Here is a 23,136-nt window from a genome sequence, read left to right on the forward strand (position 1 = left end):
TGCCCCGCTCGAGCGTCTGGACGTCCTCCTCGGCACCTTCCCGATGCAACAGGTGCCCGAGGGACCCTCTGTTCCCCAGTGGCCACTGATGCCCCCTCGGGAGCGAACCCAATCCTTGGGTCCGAGGAGGAGGAAGATGCATCCAGCGCTGCGGTCCCGAAGCCTTGGTTTCCCGAGTCTCTGGCCTCCCGCAGCCCCTGTTGGAGGTCCTCTAATTTGTCAAGGCCCCTAAGGAGATAGTGGCTGTTCCCATTCATGATATCTTTAAGGATCTTCTCCTTCGGATGTGGGAACACCCAATCTCCATGTCTCTAGTGAGCAGGAAGGCGGATGCCACCTACCTAGTACAGCAAGCTTTAGGTTTTGAGAGGCGTCATCTCCTTCACCAGTCTGTAGTTGTGGAGTCTGTCCTCAAAAAGGCCAAACGCTCCCGCATCCATGCCTCTGCTCCTCCAGGGTGAGAACATAGGGAACTGGATGCTTTGCTTAGGAAGGTTTTTCAGGGTGCTATGCTCATCGCCCATTTCGCTTCCTACCAGTTGTACATAACCCAGTACAACCGAAACCTGTGGAAACAGGTCCAGGAACTTGCAGAATGCCTGCCACAACAGCAACAGGTGTCGTTTTCTGCTGTTATCCAGTAGGGTCTGGAAGCTGGAAAACACGAGGTGAGATCCACCTACAATGTTTTTGAAACAGCAGCCTGGGTGGCTGCCATGGGCATTGACGCCCGTAGGATGGCCCGGCTCCATGCTTCCGATCTACAACCGGAGTGCAGGAGAAGTTGGCGGACCTCCCATGTACGGGTGAAAACCTGTTTGAGGATAAGGTCAGACATGCAGTAGCTCAGTTGAAGGATCACCACGAAACTCATCAACAAATCTCTGCTAGTGCTTCAGACCCTCCATCTTCTGCCAGGAAATCTTCTAGGCCAAGCTCCAGGAAGTCCTTTTACCGGCAATGGAAATATTATCCCCCCACCTCTTGGACTCGCACAGCCTGTGCCAGCTCCAGGTGCCGTTCCTGTCAACAGCATGCACCTAGGCCCCAGCTGGTCCCCCAACAGGGCCCGGCTATGGGCTTTTGACTGGAGGCGAGGGACCACAGGTCAGAAAGATGTACCTCTGACATATCCCCCAGTGGGAGGCAGACTTCTTTACTTTGCCCCACCACTGGGCGACCATCACTTCGGACTAATGGGTCCTCACCATAGTTCACCAGGTCAATTATTGCCTCAATTTCAGAAAGATCCCAGAGAACGCTCCCCCATGTCCATTGTGGAGTTCATCTGCCCAGCAGGTCATACTTCGGACAGAGCTATCCGCCCTTCTCATGGCAGTAGCAGCAGAACCCGTTCCTTGTCCTCAGCAGGGCCGAGGGTTCTATTCAAGGTATTTCCTTATCCCAAGAAAACTGGGGGCTTGCGCCCCATCCTCTACCTCAGAGCATTGAACAAATTTATCGCAAGAGAAAAGTTCAAAATGGTTTCTCTAGGCACTCTGATTCCCCTTCTCAACAGAGGAGACTGACTCTGCTCCCTCAGTCTCAAGGACACCTACACCCACATTGCCATTTTCCCCGGGCACAGAAAGTATCTTCACTTTTTAGGTGGGAAGCTCACTACCAGTACAGGATGTTGCCTTTTGGTTTGGCCTCAGCCCCTCATGTCTTCACCAAGTGCTTGGCAGTGCTGGCTGCCAATCTAAGGCACCATGCGGTGCACATCTTCCCATAACTGGATGACTGGTTGGTCAAAAGCGACTCATGCATGGGGGCACTGGACGTTTTAACCCTGACTGTGCAGACTCTGCAGTCCTTGGGTTTTGTTATCAACTACCCAAAATTTCACCTCTGCCTGTCTCCCCAGCTGGACTTCATAGGAGCCAGGCTGGACACAGTGCAGGCGAAAGCGTTCTTGCCACATGATCGCGCCCTTGCCCTAGCTTCATTGGCAAGCTTCATGTGCAGTAGTCAGAATGTAAGTGCCCACCTTCTACTTAGCTTGTTGGGCCACATGGCAGCCTCAGTACATATTACTCAGTTAGCCCACCTTCACTTGCGCAGGGCACAATGGACATTGCGGTCGCAGTGGCAGCAGGCGTCCTAGGACCTCGAGGCCCATGTCTCCGTCACACACTTCTGAAGATCTCTTTATCCTGGTAGGAGAATCTCTCCAATTTAGAGCAACCTTCTAGACTGCCCTGCCCTCCTCAGGGCTGGGGAACCCATGTGGACAGCCTCCACACGCAAGATCACTGGACTGCTCAGGAAGCTCTCTGCCAGATAAACTTCTTAGAGCTTCAGGTGATTCGTTATGCTCTCTGGGCATTCCAGGACCGGTTGTCCCACAAGACAGTCCTGCTTCAGATGGACAACCAGGTCGCAATGTGGTATATCAACAAGCAAGAAGGCACGGGATCGATCCTCCTCTGTCAGAAGGCGGTACAGATCTGGTCCTGGGCCCTGTCGCAGGGATGTCACCGTGAGCAACTTATCTACCTGGGACCCTGAATGTGCTGGCAGACCGCCTAAGCCACGCTTTTTAGCTGCACGATTGGTCATTGAATTCGGCGATGGCGGCCTGGGTTTTTTTTTACCTGTGGGGAACCCCAGATGTGGACCTCTTTGCCTCCCAACTGCAAGGTGAGCAATTTTTGCTCCCAGTTCGCATGGGATGGCCGTTCAGCCTCCAACACCGTCTCCCTTCGCTGGGGGAAGGGTCTTCTGTTCGCGTACCCTCCTCTCCTGCTCCTCTTGAAGCTTCAATAGGACCAAGGGATCATGATCCTTGTGGTGCCCTACTGGCCCAGGCAGGTTTGGTTCCCTTTCCTTTGGGATCTGTCAATCAGGGTTCCCATCAAACTGGGGACCGCATCCGATCTGATAACTCAGAACCAGGGCACCCTATGCCATCCGAACCTCCGGGTGTTAGCTTTGATGGCTTGGATGTTGAGCGCCTAGTTCTTCAGCCCCTGGATCTCTTGGAAAACATCTCCCAGGTACTGGTGGCTTCCAGAAAGCCTTCTACCAGGAATTCTTACAGGTTGAAATGGAAGAGGTTCTCGGCCTGGTGTGTGGAGCGTGGCTTGGATCCATTCACATTTCCCCTTCCCAGGTTCTTGGACTGTTTGTGGCACCTTTCCAAGTCTGGGCTTACAACCAACTCAGTCAGGGTTCATCTAAGTGCCGTTAATGCATACCATCGCGGTGTCGCTGGTACACCCATATCGGTGCAGCCTTTAGTGGGTTGCTTTATGCGAGGTCTGCTTCAATTAAAGCCACCTTTTCGACCTCCTGTTGTGTCCTGGGACCTCAACATTATTCCAAGCATGGCTCATGCATCCTCCTTTTGAGCCTCTTTGCTCCTGCGACTTGAAGTTCCTCACCTGGAAAGTCATATTCCTAGTGGCGATCACTTCGGCTCGTAGATTTAGTGAGCTTCAGGCTTTGGTTACTTACCCGCCATACATGAGGATTTTTCATGATCGTATGGTCTTGTATACGCACCCCAAGTTTCTGCCTAAGGTTGTGACTGATTTTCACATCAATCAGTCCATTGCCTTGCCCACCTTCTTTCTGAGGCCTCATTCCCATCCAGAGGTATGTGCTCCGCATGCAAGAGGATTTTGGCCTTCTATTTGGAACGCAAAGCAGGTTACAGGCAATCCACTCAGCTCTTTGTTTCTTTCAATAACAACAGGCTGGGAGTTGCGGTGAGCAAACAGACTTTGTCTAATTGGCTGGTGAACTGCATCCCCTTCTGCTATGCACAAGCGGGCCTTCAGCTTGCAGGCCAAATCAAAGCTCACTCTGTGAGGGCCATGGCGACATCAGTAGCCCACTTGTGGGTGGTTCCCATTACGGACATTTGCCGGGCAGCGTAATGGAGTTCTCTGCACACATTTGCTGCCCACTACTGTTTGGACAAGGATGGTTGACAAGACATTGCCTTCGGCCAATCTGTCCTATGCAATCTCTTCCAGGTGTAAGACCCAACTCTTCCTGCCTAGGGTCCCTGATTGGAACCAGGCTATTCCCCTATTGACCAACAGCACCGCAATTATTGTTGTGCCCGTTGGCACCTTGTTCAGTAACTGTTGGCCTTGATTATTGCTGGGAGCAGCCTGGAGCTTGATATTCACCCATTTGTGAGGACTACCATCCTGCTTGTCCTAGGAGAAAGCACAGTTGCTTACCTGTAATAGGTGTTCTCCTAGGACAGCAGGATGTTAGTTCTCAGGAAACCCACCCATCACCCCGTGGATTTGGGTCATCCTGCTTTTTGTTTTTATTTTTTTCGCTCGTATTTTTATCTTTGTTACGAAACTGAAGGGGGACCTTGCGTGGACGCCAGGATAGTGGCATGCTGGCCATGCTCAGTGTGTCAAAGTTTCTCTGTGCCGAGCTCCATCTGATGATGTCATCCATCTGTGAGGACTAACATCCTGCTGTCCTAGGGGAACACCTGTTATAGATAAGCAATTGTGCTGTCCCCATCCTTAAACTAGGACAAGTGTCCCAACGAGTGGTAGGAATGAGTATCTGCCAGCACGTATGCGGAAAGAAGCAACAGAATTTGCAAAACAAGAAAAAACTATTTCAAGAGTCTGACCAACAAACGAGGAAAAACAATTGGCAAAAGCATAAATACAATGAGAAATACAAAGATTTACTTCAACAATTGCATGTAGATCAAAACCTGATACAGGAATTCCTAAGATGAGGGGTAGATAATAGCAGTACAGGATACTGGACTACAGACAAGATGGTTCACAGCCAGCACAAAAAAAAAATGGTAAAGCAGACAAATGCAGATGATGTAAAACATGACTGTAAACAGTTACACATCTTGTCATTGGGAGTGTTGCATCGATGAAAGAAGGCCTGAATACAGAAAGGCATAATAAGGTAACAATCATACAGTTATATAATCGAGCAGTGGCTTGATTAAAAAGAACTTTCAGTGCATCTTGATATGTTGCCTGTGCATATTATACCCTATGAGCTCCAGATGGAAACTCTTTGGCACTGTACAAGTATTAAGGTGAATGATATGTGTGCCTGAGCTTGAGATCAACATGGAGATGGCAACTGACCCAAAATCCTCTGCTATCTTAGCCTTTCTGGCTATGTGAACTTTAAATGCCATACTGAGCCTGTCCTGCAGAAATTCCAAGGATACCTGGACAGCAGTTGAAACTGGCGACAAATGGTGATGCCTAATTATAGGGCCACAAGACCAGAAGGCAACGGTCAGTACCTCAGGCTAGAATGTCAGTACAGGGGCATCTGTAAACACATCACACAGCCTAAGATATAACGTTTGTCCTGAACAGCAAGATTTTAACAGAACAAAGGATTATCTAAAGAGTGATGGTAAATGGGCCCCAACTTGGAGAACTGGTCAATGTAATGTAGGGATAGTCTATCATGCTGTTGACATGACAACCTATGTAACTGATACTCCAGGTGGTCACGCAGCTTAAGAATTTCTGACCTAGTACTGTATTGTATTTTACCTATAAAAGAAGGATCAGTTCATGTATACAAATGAGATGCTGGTGGTCAGTTTGTCAGAGACATGGCATCCAGCATCTCACAAGAATACTTATATTGCTAATAAAAATTATACTTTCTACAAAATCTAAGTATTCTTGTCTTGTACCCATGGAGAAGCACCATAAGCATGTTTGGCGCATAACACGAGCCCTAACTGTAAATGTTGAGAGATTGACATCATACTCAATATGATGAGATTTGCTCCTTTCATTGTATACACAAAGCTGACCCATTTGGAGATGCTACCCCTGAAGCTGGTGCCCCTGCCTGCACAGATTTAATCGGCACTTAGAGGAATTGTTCTTGGAGCTCTGTTTTATGTAAGACAAAAGAGTGTGGGACTATAGAAAGGTTTCCTAGTAGAGAAACTACAGGATAATGTGTTGTTCAGGTATTAAACCAGAACAGGGAAATGAGTCAAAATGTTGAATTAAAAATGTGCATTTCTGTTTGTATCTGTGAGTGGCCGAGATTGTAGGAACTGCCTGGGTGCCTATTCTGATAAGGGTTGTGTATGAATATCTTTGAGGAACTAAAACTGCAGGAACCTCATTTTATCCTCATTGTGTTTTTGCTGGAATTATGTTTGTGCATTGCATAAATTACTTTACATGGCTCTGTACCTTTTTTATTATTATTTTCGGACATCTTCTATATCAATAGCAAACCATTTTGCACTTTGACATACTTTGTCTCTGATTTTTTGTTTTTTCCTGCTGATTGCTCCCTTTGCTAGCTCTGCTACTCCCCTTCCCCATCAGGGGAGGAGAGGCAGCAGCTCTGAGAAGCCACTATAGTAAGGGGCCGATGCAATACAGTGTGTTCAGCCAAGCGCATTGTATATATTGTATATCCCGCAGTTGGACACAGGTTAAATAGGCGCTAATCCACCCTCTAATGCAATAGGGGGATTAGCGCCTATTTAACACACATCCGACGTGGAGTGAATGAGATGGCGCTCATCACATGCAAATGCATGTGATGAGCGCTATCTCATTCACTCCAAAAGATGCAAAAAGATAAATGTGCGTCTCAGACGCACATTTATCGCTCAGCTATTAATGCCTGTCTGGGGCAGGCATTATTAGCTGAACGCAGATTAAAGTAAAAAAAAAAAACTCGGCAGACCGCCGAGTTATGAAGACCGACGCCGGTAAACTTGGTATCTGTTTTCATAACCGGCTGTCTGCCAGTAATGAAAATGGCCACCAATAAACTCGGCCATTTTCATTACTGGCAGACAGGCAGGTTATGAAAACCAAGGCCGAGTTTACCGGTGTCAGTCTTCATAACTGGTGGGTCGCGTTAGCAAGGAGGCGCTAAGGTCACGCAAGCGACCCTAGCGCCTCCTTCCTAGCGCAACCCCCTAATTTTACATATTGCATGGCGCCCCCCTTGCAGGCGCATGCGTGCATTAAGAAAGCGGGTGCTGAAAAGTCAGCGCCCGCTTTCTGCGAACATTTATTGCATCGGCCCCTAAGGCAGCCACTGTCCTTTCCTATCTGGGCCTGAGTGCAACATGCTTCCGGTGAATCCAGATCCCAAGCACTGCAGCACCATAGTGCAAGCCATGAGGCTGACCCATGCATTAGTTTTTAATGTCTTTCTTTTGCCCTTGTTTCTTCTTGTATGCAGAGGTTGGTTAGAAAGAGAAAGCCGATACGGCTTGCAGCCAGGACACAACTGGTTTCTGATCTCAAATCAGTGGTGGCAGCAGTGGAAAGATTATGTCAAATATGTGAGTAATCTGGCATTTTTCAACTTGTTCTCCGTTGTAAATCTAAAGCTTTTACTTTACTTTCTGGCTCTCATCAAGGAGACGACATGCATGGCCTTTTTGCGTTAGTTTCTTGTCTTACACCCTTTTCTATTTCTGATACTTATGTGCTGACAGAAATTATAGGGAAGAATCTCCGGGCACCAAAGCATTGGAAAGCAGAATCTAGAGAGGAAGCAACTCTTCTTGGATAAAGGGTGCTGCAGTCAAAGCAGATTGCAAACTTGGCACGCTCAAAAGAGCAGCCAATTAATGCTGCTTAGTTCAGTCCAAAAAAACCCCCTCAATCACATATAAATAGGTAGAAACAGAAGTGAAGTATTATCTAGGCCTGTGATGTGTTTTCAGAATTAGACTGGAAAGAGGATGCCATATAAATGTAGACCAGATCCACTATTTGCACAGGAGTGAATTGCTACTGACAGATCAAAATTGGAATGTATGCTTAATTTAATAGAGATTTAATTACATAGTTTCTTTCTGCAGAATAAGCTGGACAAATCAAATGATGGACTGATGGATATTTTGTGCTGCTTGGGCTGTTACACAGGCTTATCCCTTGTTATGCATTTATTTTGATGTGTTCATGGTGTTTACGAATAACACACAGTTATACTCTCTCTTGAATACACATTTTGTGAGCCTAAACCTTACTGCCAATACAGCAAGGAGTTCTACATGCTCAAAATGTGCGTTCCTAAATGTTAGTACTGCCTGGTGCCCTCGCATGGAAATCCCATGCAAATGAGTACTGCTTTAACGCCCTCCCCGATGCAGGGAGATGCGCTAGCCTAACCTAAGTTTTTCTTAGCACTGGAAACTTTACTCCTACTGAGAGATGGCGTTAAGCTTCCAGCACTGGAAAATCAGGGGTGCCAGTAGTAACTGACCAAGCAGTTTACTTAGATTAATAGCCTCTTCAGCAGATATCCCCTTATACACAAGCAGCCTCTCCAGACTCTCAATAATCAAACAATACCTGATCATCAGAATATTTTAGACCTTTTTTAATTTCAGCATAAACTAAAAAAAAAAAGTCTTGTCCAGCATGCACACGCTTATTTTAAGGCAGGTTCAGCAAATAAGTTTCATGGCAGTTCCTAAGTCCCGAGAAATTCAGCATCCTTGTAAGCAACCTTCACTGCTGGAGTTAACGAGATCTATTTTATTTATTTATAAACATTTGATATTCTGCTTTTGTCATGTTTGGTTTCAAAGCAGATTACAAAAATTAAGAATTGGCAGGTATATAACATGGTTAATGTAGTTAATGCTGGGTGCCATTGTATAGAATGAGTACCAAGTGTTGGCTTGGGTGAATAGCCATGCCTTGGTTTTTTGTTTTTGTTTTTTTTTCTCTCATCCCCATCTTCCCGAGTTAATATCTGCATTCTACCTGTGCTGATTGCACATTTTAACTCATCATATGCACTTTTTAATTCCAGATGCTTTAGTTAAGCAATAGCTTTACTACATTGGGGCTTAAAAGCAATTTTAATCTGTGTGTTAAGAAACAGTGCACTGGATTTCAATGCACAGATTGTTGCATTGGCCTGTAAGATTATGAATAAAACCCTTAAGCACAAGATTTCAATTTCCTGCCCTGCCCTGACCGGTAAAATTTAGTTGAATAAAGAGAGACCAGATGCAGGCATGCTGGGGCCGTGGCCTAAATTTTTATCTGGGTAGCAGCGATATTCAGCACAGACGGGTAAGTTTGGTCAGTAGATGACAGTAGTAAGTTTCCCAGGTAAGTTTAAGCGTGTGTATTCAGTGGTAGAGGTACACAGATAAGTCCTGCCAAATATCCTGGGTAACTTCCTGCTTGCTGCACCACTTTATATGGACTGCAAGGCTTTTTCATGCACAGTGAGATCCGTATTCAAAACGTGCCGAGAGGATAAGTTATCCGGATATCCAGATAAGAGTTCCACTGAATATCTGGGTGACATTAACCGGATAACTTTAGGATAGCTGTTTGTGAGCGCTCAATTTGCTGAATGTTAGCCTGCCCTCTTTTTGTCTCAGTAACTTTGGCCACCCAAAAATGAGCGGACAAAGAGGGGGATATTTTTAAAGGGGAAGCCAATTTTATCCACATAAAATTTTTGATCGTGGAGCGCAGTGTTACAGGTTTCTTCATGATTAACAAATATTCCAGAAGGTCAAACACAGTTTAGATTCCTTTCTATATATATTCTCGGGACTTATCTCCTTTTTGTGTGTATTTTTCTGCATGTCTTTACTATGTCAATTATTCATAACCAGCATGATAAAACCACAGATTGTTTCAGTGAAAAAAATTCAGGACAAGGTGGACTGAGTGTACAGATGTCTTGATTCAGCTTTTTCCATCCTGGTGGCAGTTTCCTGTTGACAGGGGCAGGAAACCTCCGAGGGCTGACACTTAACACCCTGTAGACCCCTGACTGCAGTTTGGAAACGGTCTTGCCTAGAGAAAATGCATGAGTGCTGATTTAGCTCTAATAATTGTTTTTTCTGGAACAAAAAATGCTGGCAGGGATTTACTTTCCTTATCTTTTAAGGAAACGGAGGGACCCTGAGGGGGAAGAGACCCACACTAGAAGATAAAACAGTACAGTAATAGGGACTATAGATTCTATATGCAAAAGATCTGTAGTTTGCGCTGTCGCTGCTTTTTAACCTTTTCTTTATTCTAATGTGGGTGGAAAGACTGTCTGAAATTGTGTTGTGCTGAACTGCAGTTTTAGGATATAATTTGTAACTTCCAGCAGTGCTACAACGACGACTCATAGATTTTATTCCAGTTTTCAGAGTGAAAGTATGCATGACCTTTCACTTTGAAGTTTACCTAGGAAAGCTACCTGTGTACATTATACCTGCTAAGTGGTATGGGCAAGTTTTCAAAAAACCTTATTCACAATCAGGCCAATGCAATATTGTGCACTGAATCTAGAGCACAATTTAATGAGCACTTGGACAGGTGTTTAGGATGTGCGTCCATAATCCCGGATGCAATAAAGGGATCAGCGCGTCCAAAAAGTGCACTAATAGCACTCATCATATGTAAATTTCACGTAGATGAGGCTATTAGTTATTACCACACAATGCAAAAAATCCCTGTGTGCCCAAGGTGCACTTTTTAACCCGTCCAATTTCAAGCCTGCCCAGAGCAGGCATAAAGTCTTCCTGTGCTTCTAGGGCTTAACTTAAAAACAAAAAAACTGTATTTCTGTGGTTCCTCCTAACTAGGATCGTCATGATACTAAATAGGAAGAATCACAGAAAGCAGCACCATGCAATAAAAAGCTCTGATGTGCACTCCCCCCAATTTTTTTTTTTTTTTTTTTACATTATGCACCCACAAGCTTAGGGCTGTGTATATTGTGCTTGCATATTCTACCGGTAAATTAGCTGTGGCGGGATAAATGGACATGTATAAATTGAGCACAGGGCATTTATTATTAATTTATTCACTTCTCCACTTACTGCCAATTGGTCCTTTCACTGACACTTGTGGGGAGGGAGCTCTGGCCAGGCTGTTGTGGACACATAGCCACATCTCCTGGGCACCTGATGCAGCGTGCTAGGGGCATACAAATTATCCATTGCCCATTCTTTTTAGCGCTGCAGCTCATTTGCGAATTGTATCGAGCACCCAGGAGAGATGGATGTGCACATGTTCAAAAAATGTGCGTCCACTTTGGAAGCATGTTTTTTTGCACATGATATTGCATCAGCCTGAATTCTTTTCAAAATTCAGAATTATGGAGTGAATTTATGAAGGGGTTTTGGTGTAAGTAGCATGTATGATTGTGCATGCTATTTTCGAAACTTTGAATGTATGTGCGCATTTTTAGTTTCACATGCACGTTTTACTGGGGGGTGGAGGAGGGGCAATCTAGGCATGTCCCAGGGTGAGATTCAGAAATACACATGTAGTTGCTGTTTTCTCCCAGGACAAGCAGGATAGTAGTCCTCACATATGGGTGACATCATCAGGATGGAGCCCTATCATGGAACACGTTTGTCAAAGTATCTAGAACTTTGACTGGCACACTGAGCATGCCCAGCATGCCACTAACCCTGCATCCAGCAGGGATCCCCCTTCAGTCTCTTTTTTTTCCACACAGCAGTTGCCTCGCGGTTCTCAGGAGCTCTATGAGAATTTCTCACAAATTTTTCCTCATGGAATTTTCTTCAAATTGTCAAAACTTTTTCCCCATCCTGGGGTCCCCCATCGACCGTCGACTGCTGTTAATGCCAGTAAGCTTTTTACCTCGTTCTTTGCCGTCGGTTCCTGACGGTGCTCCTATTGGTACCAGACGTCCACCGATGGTGCGCCACATTTATTTTTCTCCCAGGACAAGCAGGATGGTAGTCCTCCCATAAGGGTGACATCACTGGATGGAGCCCCATCATGGAAAACTTTTCTGTCAAAGTTTCTAGAAACTTTGACTGGCACACTGTGCACAATGAGCATGCCCAGCATGCCATGATCCTTCTGTCCACAGGGTCTCCCTTCAGTCTCTTTTTTCCATGCTGCAGTTTGCCTCGCATTTAGGAGATCTGTGAGATTTTTCTCACCACTTTTCTTCACGGAAACACTTGACGTTTTATTTCACAAATAATTTCCCTACACGGGTCTCCCTTCGCGTACATTTCATTGACGCTCTGTGAGTACTATGCCCTGTTCTCCAGTCATTTCCTGTCACCTCACTATCGTTTCCCCCAGGTTACCAACCGAATTGCGGCCCTCTTTTCTCCTTATGTCTATCACCCTCGGTCCGCCCCACGATGCCCGCGAGTATCCTTGCTGCAATCTTCCACCAGGTTCATCGGGGCTAGAGGGATTGCGACATCCATGGTTCTTGTTGCGGTTGCTGTCGATGCCGCTGTCGATATTATCGAAGCCAACACTGATACCTCCATCGATATCCTCGACTAAAGAAAACGCTCCATACTTCGAGTTCTCAACCAGAGCCCCGTGTAATCCTTGGGTGGTGAACAATGCCAGGAGCAGTAGAGGCACGGTGACCATCCATCACCAATACCATCCGGGACAGCGAGGGCATCTTCCTCGGTACTGGAAAATGACTGGGCTGAGCACCATGGGAATCATCGTCACCAGCACAGTGACCGTCCATCACTGACGCCATCCAGTGTCATCGGTGGCATCTTCCTCAGTGCTGGAGAATGACTGGGCCGAGCACCAAGGGAAACATCGTTACTGCCTCGGTAACTGTCCATCGCTGACGCCATTCTGGACATCGGTGGCAGCTTCCTCGGTGCTGGAGAATGACTGGGCCGAGCACCGAGGGAAACATCGTCACTATCACAGTTGCCGACCATCACCGGCGCCATTCTGGACATCGGTGGCAGTTTCCTCGGTGCTGGAGAATGATCGACCCAAGTTGTGCTCAAATGACCCCGAAGGGCAGGCGGGTCCACCTGGCAAGATGGAGTCCCTTTTTAAAATCAAGATAACTCTATCGACATCTACTCAGTTGTCACCGGCAGGAACATCGAAAAAAATCCATTGACAAACCTCGCCGGGAGCACCAGAGCAGCAGTGACATCCGTCACCGACACCATCTAAGGCATCGGCATCATCTTCCTCTGTGCCGGAGAAAGACCGGACCAAGCACAGAGGGAAACATCGTCACCGGCACCGATGCGATTCTACTCCCGACACCACATCAGCCTCAATGGCTATCGAGCCAACTGCTAAGAGGACATGGATAGAGGAGCCTCCAACTTCCGAGATACCGAAGCGATCCCCACCGATATCGGTGCCAGGTACTGAACCCCCACAGACACCTGTGGATGTGCCAGTTGCACCTAGCCTGCCTCCCCCTGCAGCTGTGTTACCAATACCAGCCTCCAGGGAGGAGTTGGACATACTGGTCAGACAGGCAGTCCTGGATGCCCTCCGGAATCTACAACCGCCATCGATGTCAGCCCCCATACCGACACCGGAGCCATCAATATTTACACCACTGCTTGACCGCCTCAACACACTCATTGGTGCCCTTCCGACCCAGCCTGGGCCATCGATGCCAAAACAATTTATTGAGTCTTCAACACCCCCGATACCCATCCCGGGGTCCTCGGAAGACGAAGGCATGGACTCCAGTCCTCTTCCAGCACCACGACCACAGATGCCGGAACCGATGCCTTGTCCATCAGGGCTCTTGGGACAGACACGCCCACGATTCCCCTCGATACCATCGATGCCGCTGAAACCTTCATCGGTGCCACCGCTTCCTCCATCGAAGCCATCGAGGGATCCGTCGATGCCAACACGTCCTACAGTACCAGCCTTTTTCCCTCCCTTGGGCTCTCAGCCAGAACCCCCATATGACCCATGGGAGGATGTTGGCACCGATAGTTCTATGGAGGATATACTATCAGACTCATCTCCTCCTGGAAGAAAGGAGACTGTCTCCTCCAGAAGACCTCTCCTTTGCAAATTTTATAAAGGAAATGTGAGAGACAATCCCCTTTGATCTGTTCACAGAATTTTTATTTATTTATTTATTTATTTTTAATTTTTATATACCGAAGTTCTTGTAGGGACTACAAATCACTCCGGTTTACATAAAACGAAGAACTGCTCAACAGAGAGCGGAGCTTTACATGGAACCGTAGAACATATGGAACAGTATAACTGGTTCCATATGTTCCATATGAAGAAGACATACGTCATAAAACTTTGGAAGTCCTCCAATTTGTGGATGCTCCCAAAAACATTATGGCTGTTCCTGTCCATGAGGTACTCTTGGACCTCTAACATCGCCTATGGGAGCATCCCTGCACTGTCCCACCAGTGAATAGGAAGACAGATGCAATGTATCATGTCCAACATACTCCAGGATTCCAAAAACCACAACTGCCCCATCAATCAGTGGTAGTTGAATCCGCACAGAAAAAGACCAGGAGACTGCGCCCTCACTCCTCATCTCCCCCTGGAAAAGACCACAAATTCCTGGACGTCTTAGGTTGGAAAATCTTTCAGGAGTCTATGCTAGTGTCACACATAGCTGCATATCAACTTTACATGACCCAGTATCAGAGGAATCTCTGGAAGCAAGTTCAGGGAATAGCTGATATTCTTCCCCAACAGCATCAAGATAACCTCAATGCCATACTACAGAAAGGCCTTGAGGCGGGAAAGCATGAACTCAGGGCTGCTTACGATTCCTTTGAGACTGCTTCTTGTTTATCAGCGATGGGAATCAGCGCCAGAAGATGGGCTTGGCTTAAAGCATCAGATTTATGAACTGAAGTCCAAGACAAACTTGCTGACCTGCCTTGTACTGGAGAAAATCTATTCAGTGACAAGATTCAGGACGCACTGGCTCAACTGAAATACCATCACGAGACCCTGCGTGAGCTGTCCACGGTTACTTCAGAGGCTCCCTCCTCTGCAAGAAGAATCACGAGAAGGAACCCCAGGAGACCATTTTATCGCGCACACAGGTACTATCTACATACATCTCGCGCGAGACCAACTAAACCATCTAGAGGGCATCCACGACAGCCCAAGCCATCCAGGCCTCAGCCATCCCCTCAAACCGGCCAAGCCTCTGGATTTTGAAATCTATCCAGAGAACAGCAGCCACTCCACAAATCCAAAACCAGACTTGCCAGTAGGAGGTTGAATTCACTACTTCAGAACCAACTGGCTCAGCATCACCACAGACCAATGGGTTATATCCATCATATCCCAGGGATACCATCTAAACTTCCTCATGGTGCCCCGGATTCACCACCCAATCCCCTGTGGATGCAAAAAGATCATTCAACCCTTCTAGAGTCAGAACTATCCACCCTTCTGAGTGCCAGGGCTGTGGAAGCCATTCCCTGGGCACAGCAGGGAGAGGGTTCTACTCCCGCTTTCTCATTCCAAATAAATCAGGCGGCCTTCACCCCATCCTAGACCTCCGCAATCTCAACAAATTTCTACAAAAAGAAAAATTCAGGATGGTGTCCCTGGGCACCATGCTTCCCCAACTGCAAAAAAGAGATTGGCTCTGTCCTCTGGATCTTCAGGACACATATGCTCACATTTCAATATCCCCACATCACCGCAAATACCTGCATTTTATAGTGGGACATCAACATTTTCAGTACCGGGTTCTGCCTTTCGGACTTGCCTCGGCACCCTGTGTATTTACAAAGTGCCTAGCAGTGGCTGCGGCGCATCTACGCAAGAACAGCATACACGTATTTCCTTACCTGGATGACTGGCTGATCAAAAGCCATTCCAAGCAAGGAGCTGTCGACGCCCTCAAGCTCACTATCAATGTGCCACACTCATTGGGGTTTCTCATAAACTACCAAAACGCCCTATCATGGTTCAGAACCTTCCTCAGCAACAGAGGTTATAAGGTTAAGATTCATAATAAAGAATCCTCTCTACACCCCGCATCAGTAGGAGTCCCTCAGGGCTCATCCCTGTCTCCTACCTTGTTTAACATTTATCTGTTACCCTTATGTAAACTTCTCACTGACCTCAATCTCAAACATTTTCTCTACGCTGACGATATTCAGGTCCTGATCCCCATCGAAGAGTCGCTCGCAAAAACACTGTTGCACTGGGAATCCTGCCTCCAAAATATCAAACAACTTCTTACAAGTCTCAACCTGATACTAAATTCATCAAAAACAGAACTTCTACTCATCACACCAGAAAACAGCTCCATCACATACACCCATCCTACCTTACCAAACACTACACAAGTGAGAGATCTAGGAGTTCAAATTGACAATCACCTAAACCTGAAAGCTAACATCAACAAAACCACCAGAGACTGCTTTTATAAGCTACAAGTGCTGAAAAGAATACGACCTCTCTTCCACACACATGACTTCAGAACGATTCTACAATCAATCATTTTCGCAAAGCTGGACTATTGTAACACCATCATGCTTGGTCTCCCTTCATCACACACCAAACCATTACAAATGGTCCAAAATGCCTCCGCCCGTATACTCACCAACACCAGGAGAAGAGAACACATAACACCTATCTTGATGGACCTCCATTGGCTGCCCATCCACTTCAGAATAATCTACAAGGCCATTCTCACCATTTTCAAAAACATCCATCAATTAGCCCCAATCGACCTCCATATCACCCTCCGATTACACCATTCCACAAGACCGACAAGAGATGCTTACAAAGGATCGCTTCAAGTACCTCCAGCCAAGACTACCAGACACATCACGCTTAGAGATCGGGCATTCTCCACAGCCGGTCCAACATTATGGAACTCCATTCCCCCGGATCTTAGAATGGAACCCAACACCTCAACATTCAAGAAAAGACTCAAAACCTGGCTGTTCACGCAGGCCTTTCCTAACTCCAACTCCATCTAACTCCCTTCATTCAACACGCTCCGCTAGTATTAGCGTTAATAGCCACCTCTTACAATGTTATTTACACATATATATAACTATCTGATCTTCATTTCCCTTCTCATTCCAAGTTATTGTTTTCCTTGTTATATGTAACTGCTTTTCTGCACTGTTGTTTAAATGGTAACGTTTATTATAATTACACCCCTGTTTCTTGTGAACCAGCATGATGGGACCACCGTCTTGAATGTTGGTATATAAAAAAGTTAAATAAATAAATAAATAAATAAATAAATCTGACTCCATCTCACCTCTTTACTTTCATTGGAGCAGATCTAGACACCACAGTTGCAAAGGCCTTCCTACCCAACGACCGCGCAGAGACACTCTCCAAGTTAGCTTCATCTCTGCATACAAAAAAACAGCCTCAGCCCATCAATTCCTAACGTTGCTGGACCACATGGCTTCCACGGTCCACGTCACTTCTGTGGCCAGGCTGGCCATGAGAATAACTCAGTGGCTCCAAGCCACTCAACTGCTTTCATCCCAGATTCAAGTAACCTACCAGCTACGTTTATCGCTTTTCTGGTGGACAAACAAAACCAACTTCTAACAGGTTTACCCTTCCAGCAACCAGTTCCGCAAGTAACTTTAACCACAGACACATCCAACTTGGGTTGGGGAGCTCATGTGAACAATCTTCAAACTCAAGGTACTTGGACACAGCTCAAAGCAATGTGTCAGATCAACTTCCTAGAACTTCAGGCTATACTTTATGCTCTATATGCGTTCAAGGACTGCCTTTCACACAAGACTGTTCTCATATAAACAGACAACACAGTTGCAATATGATACTTAAACAAGCAGGACGGCACAGGCTCTTATCTCCTCTGCCAAGAAGCCGCACAGATCTGGGCCTGGGCCCTTGCACACTCCATGTATCTCGAGGCCACTTATCTGGCAGGCATACAGAACATAGTAGCAGATTGCCTCAGTCAACAGTTCCATCCCCACGAGTGGTCTCTGGATCCTGTGGTAACGACCAGAATTTTCCAACGCTGGGGTCAACCAACAATAGACCTCTTTGCATCCGAACTGAATCACAAAGTGGACAGATTCTGCTCCCTGCACAGGCAATAAAACAAGTTAACCATGGACGCCTTCGCTCGCCCCTGGAACACAGGCCTCCTCTACACGTATCCCCCGATACTGCTGATAACCAAAACTCTCGTGAAGCTTCAACAGGACAAAGGGTCGGTTATACTCATAGCCCCGTACTGGCTTCGACAAGTGTGGTTTCCCATACTTCTCGACCTCTTGATCAGAGAACCCATTCGCCTGGGCACAGCACCCACTCTCAAAACTCAGAACCAAGGCATGTTATGCCACCCAAACCTTCAGACCCTATCCCTCACAACCTGAATTTGAAAGCTTGATCCTGCAACTATTCAACCTTTCAACTGATGTCTCTCAAGTGCTTGTAGCCTCACGAAAGCCTTCCACATGAAAATCCTATCGTTCTAAGTGGAATAAATTTACCATATGGTGCACGCAAAAAGGTATCGACCCTTTTTCCTGCCCCACTCCATCTCTAATAGACTATCTCTGGCACTTTTCAGAGTCTGGTCTCCAGACTTCTTCGGTGAGGGTATACCTGAGTGCATCTCAGTGTACCACAAAGGAGTTGGGGATACCCCGGTAACAGCGCAACCCCTTGTGAGTAGGTTTTTGAGGGGCCTATTACAACTTAAGCCCCCTCTACAGCCACCAGTCACTGAATGGGACCTGAATGTAGTACTTACAAGGCTCATGCGCTCCCTGTTTGAGCCTTTGCACTCCTGCGATGTTAAATTTCTTACATGGAAAGTTCTCTTCCTAGTAGCCATTACATCTGCTCGAAGGGTTAGTGAGTTACAAGCACTTGTCACAAACTCACCCTATACAGGTTCCTACATGTCTGAGTGGTCCTCCGTACTCACCCTAAATTCCTTCCCAAGTTGGTTACTGACTTTCACTTAAATCAGTCTATAGTCTTGCCCACATTTTTCCCAAGGCCTCACTCTCACCAAGGCGAGAGTGTTTTACACACCTTGGACTGTAAACGTGCACTTGTATTTTACCTAGACTGCACTGCAGTTCATAGGAAATCCACCAACTCTTTGTTTCTTTCGATAAAAACAAACCGGGAGTTGCAGTGGGTAAACAAACTCTCTTCAACTGGCTAGCAGACTGTATCAAATTCTGCTATGAGAAAGCAGACCTTCCTCTCCAGGGATGAGTGAAGGCACACTCAGTGAAAACCATGGCAACCTCACTAGCAAACTATTGTTCAGTACCGATTGCTGAGATCTGTAAGGCTGCAACATGGAGCTCTCTTCACACATTTGCAGCCCATTACTGCCTGGACAAGGAAGAACGTCAGGACTCAGCCTTTGGCCAATCCGTCTTGAAGAACTTATTTCCAGTATAATCCCAACTCCTTCCACATCCATCTGCTGGATTTTCAGGCTGCCTCATTTTTCCCAACAGTACACCAGTTGTTGTGCCTGTTGTACACTGTTGGCCAAAACAAATATGAATCAACCTGTAGCTTGCTAATCACCCACATGTGAGGACTAGCATCCTGCTTGTCCTGGGAAAAAGCAGAGTTGCTTATCTGTAACAGGTATTCTCCCAGGACAGCAGAATGTAATCCTCACGAAACCCACCCACCACCTTACGGAGTTAGGTCCGAAATTTATTTTTTCGCTTGCACCTTTTAGCTACAAACGAGACTGAAGGGAGACCCCTGTGGCTATAGGGATTATGGCATACTGGGCATGCTCAGTGTGCCAGTCAAAAGTTCTAGAAACTTTGACAGAAAAGTTTTCTGTGATAGGGCTCCATCCAGTGACGTCACCCACATGTGAGGATTACATCCTGCTGCCCTGGGAGAAGCACCTGTTACAGATAAGCAACTCTGCTTTCCTTGTGGTGCACGACAAAGGAAATAGATCCCTTTTCCTGCCCCACACCAAGGTTCCTGGACTACCTCTGATACCTTTTTGGAGTCTGGTCTACAAACCTCCTCCATCTGAGTTCATGTCTGCGCCATAGCTGCTTACCACAAAGGTGTAGGAGATGCCGTGATCTCGGCGCAACCTCTTGTAGGGCGCTTTATGAGATTAATAGCAGGTGATGAGATTAATAGCAGGTAATGGAGCCAACTGAAGCCTCCACTGCGTCCTCTGGTTCCGGCATGGGACCTCAATGTGGTACTAGCATGGCTCATGTGACCTCTGTTTGAGCCCCTGCACTCCTGCAAGCTACATCATCTCACTTGGAAAGTGCTCTTTCTGTTTGCTTTAACATCGGCTCGCAGAGTCAGTGAGCTACAGGTGCTGGTAACATACCCACCTTACACAAAACTTCTCCACGATCATGTGGTACTCCGCACTCACCCTAAATTTTACCAAAGGTAGTGTCTGATTTCCACTTAAATCAATCCATAGTACTACCCACATTTTTTCCGAAACCTCACTCACACCCAGGTGAGCGGGCCCCCTGCATTCCTTGGACTATAAACGTGTGCTCGCTTTTTATTTGGACCGCACTGTAGCCCATAGGAAGTCCACCCAACTGTTTGTCTCCTTAGATAAAACCAAACTGGGAGTTCCGGTGGGCAAGCAGACCCTGTCCACCTGGCTGGCGGACTGTATTACCTTCTGCTACCAACAAGCAGGCCTTCTGCTACAAGGATGCGTGAAAGCGCATTCAGTAAGAGCCATGGCAGCGTCAGTAGGACACCTCCATTCTGTACCTCTTGCTGACATCTGCAGAGCTGCCACATGGAGCTCTCTCCATACTTTTGCAGCTCATTATTGTCTCGACAAGGCTGGCAGGCAGGATTCCATCTTTGGCCAGTCTGTCCTGCATAATTTGTTTCCAGTTTAATAACCCAACTTCCTTCCTGCAACCCACTGTGAAACTCAGGCTGCTCTCATACCCAAAACCACCCCTGTTGTTGTGCCTGTTACATGCCGTTGGGTGCTTTTGGTTCACTTTACTCGGGCATCCTATAGCTCGCTATTCACCCATATGTGAGGACTACCATCCTGCTTGTCCTGGGAGAAAGCAGAGTTGCTTACTTGTAACAGGTGTTCTCCCAGGACAGCAGGATGTTAGTCCTCACGAAACCTGCCCGCCACCCCGCGGAGTTGGTTTCGCTTACGTTTTATTATTTTATTTTTCCCTCATACTTTTGCTGCAAACGAGACTGAAGGGGGACCCCTGCTGGATGCAGGGTTAGTGGCATGCTCAGTGTGCCAGTCAAAGTTCTAGAAACTTTGACAAAAGTGTACCGTGATAGGGCTCCATCCTGATGATGTCACCCATATGTGAGGCCTAACATCCTGCTGTCCTGGGAGAATACCTATTACAGGTAAGCAACTCTGCTTTATTATGGGCCGATGCAGTAAAGTGTGCTCAGGCTGAGCACACTATTAGCCCCTGTTTGGCCGCGCTTTTTCGATGCGTTATTTTTACCCCTTATACAGTAAGGGGTAATTTATTTAAAATGTATTTATTTTAAAGTTTTTATATACCGCACAATAAGGCAATTATATGTCCGTCTAGGCAGTTTACAAAGATACAAACATAAATTTTGAATCGAAACGAGGTTAACACAAGATTAATAATTGAAGTAAAAGATAAAAAAATGTTATACATACATTAAAATCTAACACTGGTAATCTTATATTCATAGAAATGTATAGCGGATATTATTGTACTCTATAAGCATTATTAAATAGATAAGTTTTCAGCATTTTTTAAAACTCTTTATGGTTTGATATCAGTCGGATTTGTTCTGGGAGATTGTTCCATAATATCGGGCCTGCTACTGAAAAGGCCCTTTTTCATATTAGAGCTAAACTAACAATTCTTACTGATGGAATTTCTAACAAACATTTGTCCATAGAACGGAGCTGTCTTGACGGCTTATATATATGTAACAGAGAGCAGAGCCATACTGAATCAGGGTTGTAGAGTAGATTATGAATGGACAGAATTTTGCATGTGATGCGATGGGTAATAGGGAGCCAGTGCAGATGTTGTAGGATGAAAAACGCATGGCCAACCCCCCCGAAACTAATAGCGTCTGCAACATGCAAATGCATGTTGATGGGCCTATTAGTCATTCCCGCGCGATACAGAAAGTAAAATGTGCAGCGAAGCCGCACATTTTACTTTCAGAAATGAACGCCTGCCAAAGGCAGGAGTTAATTTCGGCTGGCACCAGGAAAGTGTACAGAAAAGCAGAAAAAACTGCTTTTCTGTACACCCTCCGACTTAATATCATAGCGATATTAAGTCGGAGGCTCCAAAAATAAAAATAAATAAATAAAAAATTTGTCCGCGGCCCGTAGGTTGGAAGACGGACCCTCAATTTTGCCGGCGTCCATTTTCTGAACCCGTGGCTGTCAGCGGGTTTGAGAACTGTCGCTGGTAAAATTGAGCGTCGGCTGTCAAACCCGCTGACAGCCACCGCTTCTGTCAAAAACGAGGCGCTAGGGACGTGTTAGTGTCCCTAGTGCCTCCTTTTACTGCAGGCCCTCATTTACATATTTTTTTTTTCTGAATCACGCGCCCAGGAGAGTGGCCTAGACGCGCACTGGGAGAGCTGGCGCTCGCCGGCTCTCCTGCGGGTTTTTCTGTATCGGCCCGTAAGAGAGCTGTGGCCCCTGATTCCCTATGCCCTTAAAGAGCTAGGGATAAAGGTTCCGCAAGAAGAATCTGATCAGGAAGAGGTGGATCCTGGTCATGGATGGCTTAAGAGATCCAACGAAAGCTTTCCCCTTCCATAAGTCGGTTAAGAAGTTAATGGTCAGAAAGTGAGATACTCCAGAGATTGGTTTGAAGGTTGGTAGAGCAATGGATATGTTATATCAGACGCTCTTGAGCTGTTGAGACTGCCAAAGTTGGATGCCTCAGTGTCTGCAGTCACTAAGAAAACAACCATTCTGGTGGCCAGTTCTGCAGCGCTGAAGGATATGCAGGACAGGAAGCTGGAAGCCAATGTCAAAAAAAAAGTTTGAGGTGTCTGCCCTAGGCATCTGGTTTGCAGCAGCGTTATGCTTCAGGCTGGTCTGTACTGGTTACAGCAGTTGCAGGCTGAAAATTAATGTGGATAAGTGCAAGGTGATGCATATAGGGAAAAATATCCCATGATATAGTTAAATAATGTTAGGTTCCATGTTAGGAGCTACCACCCAGGAAAGAGATCTAGGCATCATAGTGGATAATACATTGAAATCGTTGGCTCAGTGTGCTGCGGCAATCAAAAAAGCAAACAGAATGTTAGGAATTATTAGGAAGGGAATGGTGAATAAAACAGAAAATGTCATAATGCCTGTGAATCGCTCCATGGTGAGACCGCACCTTGCATACTGTGTACAGTAACTGGTCTCTGCACCTAA

General features: G+C 46.3%; 1 protein-coding gene across 5 annotated transcripts in view; it reads left to right on the forward strand.

Moving 5' to 3' along the window:
- Positions 1-23,136, forward strand: part of USP32 (ubiquitin specific peptidase 32) — a 430,766-nt gene that overhangs the window by 256,702 nt on the left and 150,928 nt on the right. For all 5 annotated transcript variants that reach the window (XM_029611622.1, XM_029611620.1, XM_029611623.1 and 2 more), the window contains one exon: positions 7,195-7,297. In XM_029611622.1, the coding sequence (XP_029467482.1) occupies positions 7,195-7,297 (103 nt within the window). The remainder of the gene's footprint in view (positions 1-7,194; positions 7,298-23,136) is intronic.

Source organism: Rhinatrema bivittatum, chromosome 8, assembly GCF_901001135.1.
Source record: "Rhinatrema bivittatum chromosome 8, aRhiBiv1.1, whole genome shotgun sequence".
Classification (NCBI taxonomy): domain Eukaryota; kingdom Metazoa; phylum Chordata; class Amphibia; order Gymnophiona; family Rhinatrematidae; genus Rhinatrema; species Rhinatrema bivittatum.